At 33.2% G+C, this 13,368-nt stretch overlaps 1 protein-coding gene across 1 annotated transcript in view; it reads right to left on the minus strand.

Annotated features, from left to right (window-relative positions):
* Nucleotides 1-4,103: 4,103 nt before the first annotated feature.
* Nucleotides 4,104-13,368, minus strand: part of BLOC1S5 (biogenesis of lysosomal organelles complex 1 subunit 5) — a 40,699-nt gene continuing 31,434 nt past the window's right edge. Inside the window, exon 5 of the mRNA XM_090271768.1 lies at nt 4,104-5,637. Coding sequence (XP_090127894.1) covers nt 5,458-5,637 — 180 coding nt within the window. The 3' untranslated portion in view covers nt 4,104-5,457. The remainder of the gene's footprint in view (nt 5,638-13,368) is intronic.

Here is a 13,368-nt window from a genome sequence, read left to right on the forward strand (position 1 = left end):
ATATGGAAAATAATTAATAATACAATAAACTGTGTTTTGTGTACTCCCAACTGTAAACCTACTTTTGCTCTACCCTGTATATTAGAAAACAGTATACAAAGTACATGGAAGTGTTCAGATAGAAAACCTATGTGTTACAGAAGCAAACAGAGAATTTATGATGTTGCTGGGAAGCATCTGTGACTCCTCCAGATTTCCATGTACTTTGGGTTTAATACCACAGATCTAGTACTTCTACTTACACATCCATAATTGCAACATGGGGCATTTTCATAAACCACAATAATGTCCTAAAAAGAAAAAAAAAACAAGAAATCAAAATGAAGTGTTCAGATAAGAGTGATGCAGGTTTAGAACAAGACTATAGTACTCTTTAATTGCTTTCATTAGCCCATAAGTAGTAAAAAGAATCCATAGAATAGAAACTATCAAATTAGTTCACAGATGTAACAAGAAACAATCATATAGAAAATATTTGGCACAATAAAGAAGAGGTATGAGAGGTATAATCTTTTATACTAGAATATGGTCATATTTGGGGGAGAAAATTTTAATATAATAAAAATCAATATATACTTGTCTAACATGCCATTTCTGTACACAGATATCTCACTACCTACTTTAAAAACAAATGAAGAAAGAGCAGAATAAAAGTGAAATTCTATAGGATCACTGAGCTCTGGAACTTGTCATTGTCGTAAAGGCAGTTCTCCCTCCGGGCAGCGAGAAGGACCCCAGTTCCGAGGAGCCATGCCTGCATGGAGGACAAGAAGCATGGTCTGGGGCTGTATCGATCTGCTCTGGCTGCCATAGTAAAATACCACAGACAACACAGCACAAACAAAATATATTTATTTTCTCACAGTTCTGGAGGGAACAAGTCCAAAGATCAAAGTGCCAGAAAATTCCATTTCTGGTGAGGTCTCTTCCTGGTTTTGCAGATGGCCACCTTTTTGCTTTTTCATGTGACCTTTTCCCTGAGTGTGTGTAGTGAGTGCTCTGTTGTCTCTCTTCTTATGAGGAGGTCAGTGCCATCAGATTAGGGCCCCACATTATGACCTCATTTAATCTTAATTACCTCCTCAAAGGCTCTACCTCCAAATACCTTCACACTGAGGGTTAGGGCTTCAACATACAAAATTTGAGGGTCACAATTCAGTTCATAATAGGAACTGAGCTGAATGAGCAAGGACTGGTGAACCCCTATAGGGCACCACTTTCAGCGAGTGAACCAGGAAAACACCTCATGTTTCTCTTTGTTAACTGGAAGTAGAGCTGTGAGGGGGGAAAAAGTCTCTCCTGGGAATGCCTATTACAGTCTAACACTCACAGATGTTTAGGGATGAAATTCACACTACTTGTAAGTGTGTGTTAGCATGCATGTACATGTGCTAAAGAACAGGGAAGGGAGAGGCAGGAAACCAAAGGTGAAAATTGACTTTGAAGCCGTCCGGGGTTAGCAGTGCCACAAAAAACAAACTGGCAGTGCTAGAAAAAGAAATCTCCGTAGAAACATGCTTTAAACAAAAAAATCCCCCAAAATAAAGAGAAATATGAAACTCACAATCAAAATCAATGATCACATTAGAAAATAAATCACCACAAACTTCTTTCAGAAAAGAAACAACAAACTGCAGAGTCAGAGCTACAAAGAAAAGTATATTTAACATGTTTAAAGAAAAGGAAAAGAGAGAATAGAACTATTCCAAATGACCAGGAAAGTTTAGGAAAGAACCAAACAACACTTCTGGAAGTGAAAAAAATATAACCATAATTTAAAATTTGATAAGATAGGTTAAATAGGTTAGAGACAGTGAGGAGACAGAATTAGTGAACTGAACAACAGATTCAAAAAATTATCCAGAATTCAACACATAAGGAGAGAGAAAATATAAATCAGAGACTGGGGGAAGTACAATACTCAAAGAGACAGAAATTGCGAATTTTTAGAATGTATGAAAGACACTAATTCTCAGATTCAAAAAGCTCCATGAATCTGAACAGGATTATAAAGAAATGCATCGCTGTATAATGACATTTGATTATAGACCACTGCAGATAAAGACCTTAGACATAACCTGAGAGGAAAGACAGATAAGCTGCAAAGGAGTAGCTTATCTGATCACACTAACAACCGTCATTTCAGAAGAAACAATGGCAGCAAGAAGACAGTGGAATAATATTAAATACTAAGAAAAAATAACTGTCAATCTACCTAGCTAACTTTCAAGGACAATAAAATGGTAAACCTGAAGGTAAATGTAAACAAATATTGACTGCACAATTATTTTTGGAGTTAACTGAGATAAAATAAATTCTAGACACTATAAGTTGAGAGGAGAAAAATCAGACTTTGTTCAAAAGTCTCATGTTTAGAAAGAGGAAAGATTTTATATTAACCATGCAAATTAAATTTCTTGGTAAGTACTAAAATATAAAAACTTTTTAAAATCTTCTAAACTAGAAGAGTAAGTGGAAAAACAAAACAAAAATCAATCTGAAAGAAGCACCCTCCCCCCCAAGAAAAACACCCACAAGGGCAGTAAGGAAACAGAAAGTGAGACAAAAATTACAGTAAGACCATATAAATAAATCTTAATATATTAGTAAATTCAATAAACACAGATTGATTAAACTCTCCCAATAAGAGATAATCAGATAGAAAGAAAAAAAATTACAGTTTTTAAGAGGCACATCTGAAACATAATAAATAGAATGGTCCAACAGAATTCTAAAGAAATATATACCATACAAATACTAACTAGCTGGTGTGGCCTATAGATTTTTTTAAAACACATATTTTAAAGCACTGTAAAATGAAATAAAAAATTATTAGAAATAGAGGTCATGACTATAAGTATAAGATGAAGTTCTAAACTTGGAAGATAATTCTAAACTTGTATGTATCTAATAACAAAGCTTCAAAATATACAAAATAAAAATTGACAGAATTGCAGGGAGAAATGAAAATATAAAAAATGTTAACACATCTCAGAATATGAGATATCAAGTAGGAGGAAGAACAACAAGTAAAATGGAAACAATTTGAACAACATAATTAACAAGTGTGGTCTAATAGACACCAACAACTGGAAAATATGCAGACTTTCAAGCACTAATGAAACATTTACAAAAACTGACATTTTAAGTTCTAAAATCTCAACAAATTTCACATCAACTCTATATGAACTATTCTCTGACTAAAATCCAATTAAAGCAGAAATCAATTAAGAACAGAATTTAAAAATCTGCACGTCAGGAAATGAAACAAAAACTACACACATATATAAGTCAAAACAGAAACATTATGAAAAACAGAAAACACTTAGAACTTAAAAATAAATATTTCTATACCACTTAAACAATATTAATCACAAAATCATTTTGTGAGCTACGCAGAACCTATATTATCTCTGCTCAACAGCATAAACAGCAACAGTGCTGTAAATTTAGTAATTCCTATAGAAAAAAAATATATAAAAATACATATCAAAAATAATTTGGAAACTGGGAAATATAAGTAAAAGTGTTCACTACTAAAATATTAAAAGGAAGGCAAACCAACCATCTCTTTCAGAAGTTATATGGAATAGCTAAAGAAAGAAGTATCTTAAATGTTTAAAGGTTAAAGAGCCCATTAATTCTTTCTGGTTTAAGAAGTCCCTTAGATCTATATAGCATATATACAAACTTATATGGTAGAATATTATTCAAGAAATGAACAAATACTATATCAGAAATCCTTGTCGCACGAGTTGAGTAACTATAGTTAGGAGTAAATTCCTGCTCACACACAGTCCTGATTTCTTGGCTACAACATCTGTTCACTGGTGCATTGGCAATAAATAGCATTTCAAAACTGCCTACAGTACAAAGGGGATTTTCATTTAAGGTCCCCTCACTTTTCATGTGTGGGATATTTTTGGAAGTATTTTTTTTTCATCCACTGAAAGAGAATTAAGAAAATTCCAACATGCCTTAGTGTCAGCAAGAGCTCTTTTTAGTCCAGGTACCAGAGGATGATTGATGAACCTGTCAAGCCTACAGTAGCGGACAGAGAAAGTTGGCAGAAGTTCAGTGTTATTGAAAGAAATCTCAAATACTTATTTCATCTCCTCTATTAACTTTAATCACATTTTCAACATGCAGCCAAGAATGAAGCTTTGACAGTGAGCCATAAATTTACACAAGCAAGCATTGTCACTTTTCTGCACTAGCAACACTGAGATAACATGAGAGAGCTGGGTATTTTCTTTCTTGTGCCTTTCTTCATTGAAGCACATTAAAAAATGTTTGGAAGATTTATCCATACCTCAAATTCATTTGCCATAAATCTCTTGAAATATTGCATTTAATTTTGCTTCGTTTATGGCAAATAAAAAAATCAACTAATTCCTCAATTACAGTTAAATGCAGATTTTTAAGGACACTGTGATGACAGAGTTGGTACATGTTTCATCATGATACACCTGCTTATGAGAACAGACATTAAACACTAAAAAGGATTTACATTTAACATGGGTCCCTTGCCATTTGGGCAAAGACTTCTAGTATATTCAGAGCCAGAATCTTTATATGGTTCCAGATGGACTCCTTGGCAGATTTTGCTGATTTGCTGATTACTCATTAAACAATTGAAACATGTATAGACATTACTTGTCTTAAAAAGCTCACGCACTGCAAAATAGATACAAAAATGAGGTAAATACTATGGGCAAGATTATGGTTCTTGGAAAGGCTAAAAATCAAGTATGTTTTTGGTAAGCTTTTCCTCCTAAGCATGTCTTAAAAGCTAAAAATATTAATTGCTGGAAGTCCACAAACCTTAACAAGTGTGTCTTGTCATCAGGGAAACATGGCATTTTGCTGCCCTGCAAAATCTGTGACCTTTCAGGCAGTTCAAAGACCAATATGGGCATCTTTGTGGAGACTACACTTTGCTCTCATCTCTCTTATATGTGATCTCTGTTTCAAAGACAGTTGATTTTGTCTACATTACTTATGGAATAACACTTTAACACATTCTTCCAATAGCCAAGGAAGCTACAATATGCAACTCTTATATCTTCTTTTTAAGCCACAATAATGAGCTAATATTAACCCTGTAAGAAGGAATTAAATTATTTTTCTTTCTAAGAAGCCTATACTTACAGTTCTGAGATAATCAATAAAGAAGAAGACCGATTCTGATTAACAAAAAGTAAATTAATCCCCCTTTTCTCCTACTCCTGCCCATTCAAATAATCATGTATAGGCACTTAAGCTGGGAAGATGTAGCACTCTTCTTCCACTAAACATTTCATTAAGACTCCAGTAGAAGTTTCTTTCTTCTGATATGAGTCCCACTGAACATATTGCTAAGCTTGAAGCAAAGGCTAAATGGTTTGGTGGAATAGTTCGTTCTTTGAGGCAAGACAAAGTTTTCTTATTAGTTCGTCACTGTTGTTGTTCAAGTTCTTAAAAGGCTGAAAATTTTGCTAGGTCCTTCTCCATCTCAGCATACTGTTCTTTAAGCCTCTCTGTAGCTTTTCTGTGCTCTTCATCCACTTCAGCCTGCTTCTTGTGGTGTTCTTTCATGAAATCATCCCACTGGATTATATGCTGGTTTTCACTAGCAATTAAATGGTCATTATGAATCTGAGGAAAGAAAATTTGAAAGTCACATAACATTTTTCCAGACAGTTATTTTTCTATGTAGAAGAGACAAACATAACTTTACCTCTTGATGTTAAGTTATTCTATCAATCAGCTTGAGAGTCACAATGGTAAAATTGCATTATAGTTTTAATGTCCAACAAGAACACGATGTATTAGAAACATCTAAGTCTAAGGCTTTGCTAACTATGACTGAACATGGGTATCCACATTTCTGAAATTTCAAAAATAACTAGTATTGTTAAATGACAATAATCAAACACAATTCAAGCAAATTTTCATACCTTTATTTCTCCTCAAATTCCATTTAACTGCATATAATATTAAAATAAGTTTAAAGAATATATGCCAAAAGAATGATTATTATAAAGAATTAAAATGCAAGTCTTACATAAAATATTTTTAGATGCATTAAAAAGAATAATGCATTATTAATTATGGGAAGAGAACCCAAGAAATCTCTTCTGGTTGCATTCCATTTCTTAAAGCAAACAAACACCAAAAGCACCTGTTGTCAAATATCTAAGTTCTTCCTGAGATGCTCCTTAATATTCTACATGAGGATGAAAATTTTATTTTTGAGTACCACAATAAAGATAAAACAATGTATAAATAAAAAGGCATATATTTAGCATAATTTCAATTACAGTATTCCCTCACTTATTGCGGGTATTACGTTCTAGACTCCCCCATGATAGGTGAAAATCTGTGAAGTAGGAACCTTACATTTATTTTAGTATTTATATATATTTTAAGGCTTTATAAACCCTTCCCACACACTTATAAACCGTTCCCAGTTCCTTATTAACCTTTCCCACTCCCTTATTAAACTTTTCCACACATTTATAAACACTACTTATCTTCTTAAACATATTCTACACTCTTAAACCTACGTAACTTTAACAATATAAGTATACAGTACCACAAAATCCCGCAATATAGCGAAAAATCTGCGATAAGTAATTAAATATAATATTTTAAAAAATCCTGCGATACAGTGAGGCCGTGATAAGTGAACCGTGATATAGAGAGGGACTATTGTATTACCTTTGAATATGTACAAGAGTGAGCTACGTAGAAAAAGAGAGGATGAAAAACAACTATATCTCTGCCTCAAATGTTTTACATACGTGTCTTTAGAAGTTTTGATACAAGCAAGTCCTATTAAACAAACAAGCAAAATGTGATAGAAGCAAACCATAAAAATCTACAGAGCACCTAAAGTAATTACTATGTAACAGGACACCTGGAGACTCAGATGCTGGGAGACAGCTACTAGGCAAAAGAGAAAACGCAGTTTTTGTGCAGCTCATAATGTCCTTGCTGTTGTACTTTCTCTCTTATCTGGGACACGATGAGAAACAGGATAAAGAACTGGATAAGCCATCACACTATATGAAATGCATATTTCTGCTAGTTGTTTTGAACATCTTATCTACTTCTAAAAACCCCTCTTATAAGATTACATTATTCTCATTTTACAGATGAAGAAATGAAGGCTGAAGGATACTCAATTTACTTCTCCATGGTCACTCAACTACAAAGTTGTAGGTTTAAACTTAAGTCTTCCACACACCTGTGTCTTTCCTATCACAAACTGCAAATCAGATTTTGCTCAGAGGTTTTCCATAGATAGCTAAAATTCTTTTTCACTAGACCAAAAAAGGCTATTTCAAGAGTTTTTTTCTGCCAATCCTATCTGAGGTTCCTCAGAACAGAGGCTTTTCAAGTGAAAAGAGGTTGCGATTCTGACGTTTGACTTATAGTAAAACATTCCCCTAAAATATGTCCCACAGACCACTGGAATCGAAACAGGCATTACAGTAGTGGGGAGAGAGGGTTAAGGAGGGTTTTGCAGATCCAATAAATCTGGGAAGCAGGCTGAGCAATATTCAAAACATTACTTTTAACTCTTTAGTCTCATTGGTTGTAATTCTCCAAAAGATGAATAAAACATGAAAAGTTCATTAAACTTTTTTCATGGAACTTTTGCAAAAACTATTATATTTTAAGAGAAAAGCTATTAGCTAAAAAGAAAGGAAAAATGCAAATAAACTTCCTCAAAATGGTATCTTGCTTTAGCTGTGAATTAATTTTTAATAAAGAGAATATTAACATCCAAGCTCAGAAGTTGTTTTAACAGATTGCTCTTTTCTTTTTAATCGAAACACCATAATTAGCTCAGCTGACTCTGTGATTCGGACCACATGGCAACAACAACCTTGGTCCCACTTCCCACCAGGCAGCACATTATCCAGCGCAGCTCAATGGACAAAAATGAAGATTTGGGAGGCACATAGTCCTTGCTTCAAATTCTGGTTCACTTATTACCAATGGTACAATCCTGAGCAAGTTAAAGTTTCTCTAACTTTAAAATAAGGAAAATAATACTTTATATTCATAAATAATATTTATGAAAACCAAATGTAATACATGTCAAGTTCCTAGCTGAGTGACTGTGGTGTTTAATAAAAGGTCAATATTATTATTATACAAAATCACAAGCAAAAAATCTGGAAGGCATATCAAACTATTTTTTAATCCTCTCCAATTTAAGCTTTTTGCTCTTTAATATTAGTAACTTAATTTTAGCAATAGGTTCTTGTAATAATTCAAACAACAGAAGAAACTCAATAAAAGTAAGTTTCCCCCTCCCATTCCCCATATTCAATTCAATCTGTTTTGATGATTCCACTATTTACTATTTTGCTATAAAATGTTGCCATAGTTATGTTCAAACAGATTCATACAAGTCTAACAGAAAGTGACAGCTCCCCTACACCCCTCATATTAAATTCTTTCCAGTATTATTTTTTTCCCTAGTATTAATAGTTTGATGGATACCCACAGATTGTTTTCCTATGTTTATAAAAGCATATTTCTTTAATAACAACAAAATGAAGTCCTATTACTTATGACGGTCTGCAGCTTTCTTTTTTCAATAATGATATAATCAGTACTAGTAGCATACCAACAGCAGGAGGGTGGGAGAGCTCTGCCCTGGGTGCAAGCAATCAGGGGGTGCATTGTCTGTACAGAATTTAAATCAGTGGCACAAACAACTGAAAGACTTTTTTATTACCACCAGGAACTGGTAATTTTGAGTAATGTCAGTGATAAAGTACATCTAAACCAAAAATCTTTCTTTGGTGAAAGTTCTAAACAATTGCTGAGGTTATTATTGAATTTTAACAATATATGTTATAAATTAACACTTTTTACTGTTTAATCTTTAATAAACTTCGCATTCTATATTGAAGTTAATTTAAAGGACTTCCAGTTACATAGACAGTACTGGACAAAGGTGAAGTAAGCTACACATGTTCATTTCAAAAGTAAATTCTCAGTAGCTCAGAATCATTTCAGTTTTCTTTGGATGCTCAGCCCCTCTAACCTCTGGGTAATTAAATATTCTTGCATTTAAACAACGATAGCAGAGTGGCTGCTGAAATAAAACCGGAATTAGTTCAAATCTATCATACAACATTAACATCTTTTTATACTTACATTTATGTATGTTTATATTTGTATTTAAAATTTTTATCCTGTGGTGACATTGAGAGTCACTACAATTGTTTCCAAAGAAACAAAGACAGTATTGCAATTTCTGGAATTTATTATAAAAATGTGACTTTTATGAATCTTATCTAGACTTATTACTGTTTATTTTTTTAGACTATTATATTTAAAACTTTTCCAAACTATGTCTGTTACTTCATGTGAAAGAACTTTTCCAAATTTATAATAAAATGTATGTTCAGTCAACTATGATAGATTGATAAATCTGATATACTATTTTGAATTGTATATGCAAAGATCAAATTTGATTAAGTCATTAAAAAATCTGTGTAAGAATCAACGCAAACTATAACATTATTATCATTACTGAAACAGACCAATGTGTATATAGATTATTTTTCCTTTTTTGAAAAACCATATCGATGTACTTAAAAGTTATTAACCTCTTACTTTTTCCTTTTGGTATTACAGTACTTTTTAATTATTTTTATTTTTTAATGGTATGATAATGTATATCAAGTTTAAAAACATTATCAGCATTTTTTATCATCATTATTCTTTAATATCAGATTATTAAAAATAATTTTATCTGTGAGGGATTTAGAATGATCTATTCTAGATGTCAAATATGATAGGTACACTGCCCCTATGGACATGTTTCCAATGTTACACAGCAAGAAAGAGGTAGAATCAATAGTAAAAATCCAGTTTTCTACTCTGTTGTGCTATATAATGTTTAAACCAAATATTATGAGTCTTAAAGGATTGGCAATGTTTTTAAAATGGCAAAAAGTAGTAAGTATTCCACATTCCAATTTCAAAAATAATTAAGAGCTTAAAAAAAAAACAAACCCCACAATATGAACCACTTAGGGATTTATATATTGGACTTTAAAAACAAAAGTGCAACCAAGTGCCGCTGGTTCGATTCCCAGTCAGGGCACATGACTAGGTTGCAGGTCAGGTCCCCAGTTGGGGGCGCAAGTGAGAGGAAACCACACAGTGATGTTTCTCTCTCTCTCTCCTTTCCCCTTTCTCTAAAAATAAAAACAAATAAGCAAACAAATAAATAAATTAAAAAAAAAACAAAAACAAAAAACACAAAAGTGCAACAATTTTGGTCTAGTTTTTGTTTCTTCTAGCAAGCAATTACATAAAAGCATATGGTATTAAAAATAAAGTCACACAAGGACTAGGTGACTTTATTGGTGAATTCCACCAAACATTTAAAGAATTAACACTAATCTTTTACAAACTATTTCAAAAAAAATTAAAGAGGATGTAAGACTTAACTCATTCTATGAGGCCAGCACTGTGCTAATACCAACTGATACAAAAATCCTCAACAAAAAACTAGCAAACTGAATTCAACAGCATAGTAAAAGGATCATACATTATAATTAAGTGGAATTTGTTCCTGGAATGCAAGGATGGTTCAACACATGAGACTCAATCGACAAAATATACCACATCAACAGAATGAAGGGAAAAAACACATAATTATCTCAATTGATGCCAAAAACACATTAGACAAAATTCAACACCCTGCATAATAGAAACAACCCACAAATTAGTTATAGCAGAAAACTGTCTTAACATAATAAAGACAATATGTGAAAAGCTCACAGCTAATATCATATCTGATGGTAAAAAACTGAAAGCTTTCCCTTCAATATCAGAAACAAGACAAGGATTCTGCTTTTATATTCAACACAGTATTGGAAGTCCTAGCCAGAACTATCAGGCGAGAAAATAAAAGGCATCCAAAATGGAAAGAAAGAAGTAAAATTATCTGAATTTACAGACAACATGATCTATATGTCAAAAAACCATTAAGATTCCATAGAAAACTGCCAGAAATAATAAATTGAGCAGAGTTGCAAGACACAGAATCAAAACACAAAATCAGCTGCATTTCCTATACACTAATAAAGAACAATCAAAAGTGAAATTAAGAATGTAATTCCATTTGCAATAACATTGAAAAATAAAATACTTAAGGGATAAATATAATCAAGAAGGCTAAAGATTTGCACACTAAAAACTATAAAACTGTTGAAAGAAAGTAAAGACACAAATCAATAGAAGGCAGCTCATGTTCATGGACTGGAAGATTTAATTCTGTTAAAATGTCAACACTATCCAAAGTGATCTACATTTGATGAAGTCCTTATTAAAATCCCAATGATTTTTTTTCAGAAGTAGAAGAATCCACCCTAAAATTTATATAAAATTTGAAGTAACATCAAATAGTCAAAACAAAAACAGCCTTTAAAAAGAAGAACAAAGTTGGGTGTCTCATACTGTATTAACCATGTATTCATGATGGTTTTACATCTGGGGCCTTGCTGACCCTGGAGACACTGCCCCTTCCAAAGCTAGCCTGTTCCTAGATATAGTAAACGACTCCCCTGCAAGCATACAGACCTTTTACATGCAAGCAACCAATCCAAAGCCCATACCCTCAACTATCTTCTTTATTGGGCTCATATATTCTGGGCCATTATCTGCCTGCCCTAGTCACCCAGGGCCAGGTAACTACTGGCAGCCCCGTGCCCCAGAGCTTGATGAAATTATTCGAACTAGACAATCCTAAGCGTGATTATCCTGCTTCACATGTTACTTGCTGTGGACACCACCATAAAAGCTCTTGCCCATGTTTTCCTCTTTTTCACTCTTCCTGGAGAATCTTAATGCTTTCCTTCATGGCTATGTGTGCATGGCATGCCCCCTCCTCTTGGGAACTATGAGTAACAAATTATCTTTCCATGGCAATCATCCCAATCTTTTGGCCTCACTATATGTAAATAATAATAAAACCTAAATTTTAAAAAACACACTTCCTAATTTCAAAACATACCGCAAAACTACTATAATCAAAACAGCATGGGATAGTGACATAAAGATAGTCATATAGACCAATGGACTAAAACAGAGTTAAGAAATTAACCCTCGCATATATGGTCAGATATTTTTGAAAAGGTGCCAAGACCATTTAATAGGGAAAGGACAATCTTTTCACAAATGGTGCTGGGAAAACTAGATATCCACATGCAAAAACATGAAAAACTGGGCCCTTACCTTGCATCATATTAAAAAAATTACCTCAAAATGGATCAAAGACCTAAATGTAAGACCTAAAACTATAAAATTCTTAAAGAAAACAGGGAAACTTCATGATATGGAACTTGGCAATAATTTCTTATCTATGACACCAAAAGCACATGCAAAGAAAGTAAAAATTGGATGTCATAAAAATTAAAAAGTTTTGTGCATCAACATTATCAACAGAGTGAAAATGCAATCCACAGAATAGGAGAAGATATTTGTAAATCATATGTCTGATAAGAGGTTAATATCCAAAATATATAAAGAAATCCTACAGCTCAACAATATCAACAACAAAACAACCTGATTAAAAAATGGACAAAGGGCTTGAATGAACATTTCTCCACAGAAAATACACAAATGTCTAAAAAACACAAGAAAAGTTGCTCAACATCACTAATCATTAGGGAAATGCAAATCAAAACCAAGAGATATCCATTAGAATGGCTACTATGAAAGAAACAGAAAATAACAAGTGTAAGGAAGGATGTGGAGAAAATGGAACCCCTGTGCACTGCTGGTGGGGAGATAAAATGGTACAACTGCTGTGGTTCCTCAAAAAATTAAAAACAGAATTACCACAAGATCCAGTAAGTCCACTTCTGGGTATACACTCCCAAAAATGGAAAGAAGGAATTTCAACAAACATTTGTTCACCCAAGTTAATAGCAGTATTATTCACAATAGTCAAAAGGCAGAAGCAACCCAAGTATCCATGGATATATGAATACACAAAATGTATCCATCTTTAAAAAACAATGAAATTCTGATACATGCTACAATATAGATGAATCTTGAAGACACTATATAAAAGAAATAAGCAAGCCATGAAAAGATAAATATTACACAATTCCACTTAGTAGGGGACCTAGAATAGTCAAATTTTAGAGACAGAAAGTGGAATGATGGTTCTGGTGGGTACGGGAGCAGGAATGGGGAATTAAGTGCTTAGTGGGTACAGAGTCTCAGGTGGGAAAGATGAAAAACTTCTGGAGATGAACTGTGGTGATGGTTGCAGAACAATGTGAATGTACTTAATGCTACAGAACTGCATACTTAAAAATGCTTAAAATGGTAAATTTTATG

The sequence above is a fragment of the Furipterus horrens genome, unplaced genomic scaffold (assembly GCF_987537825.1).
Source record: "Furipterus horrens unplaced genomic scaffold, mFurHor1.1.pri manual_scaffold_3, whole genome shotgun sequence".
NCBI classification, from domain to species: domain Eukaryota; kingdom Metazoa; phylum Chordata; class Mammalia; order Chiroptera; family Furipteridae; genus Furipterus; species Furipterus horrens.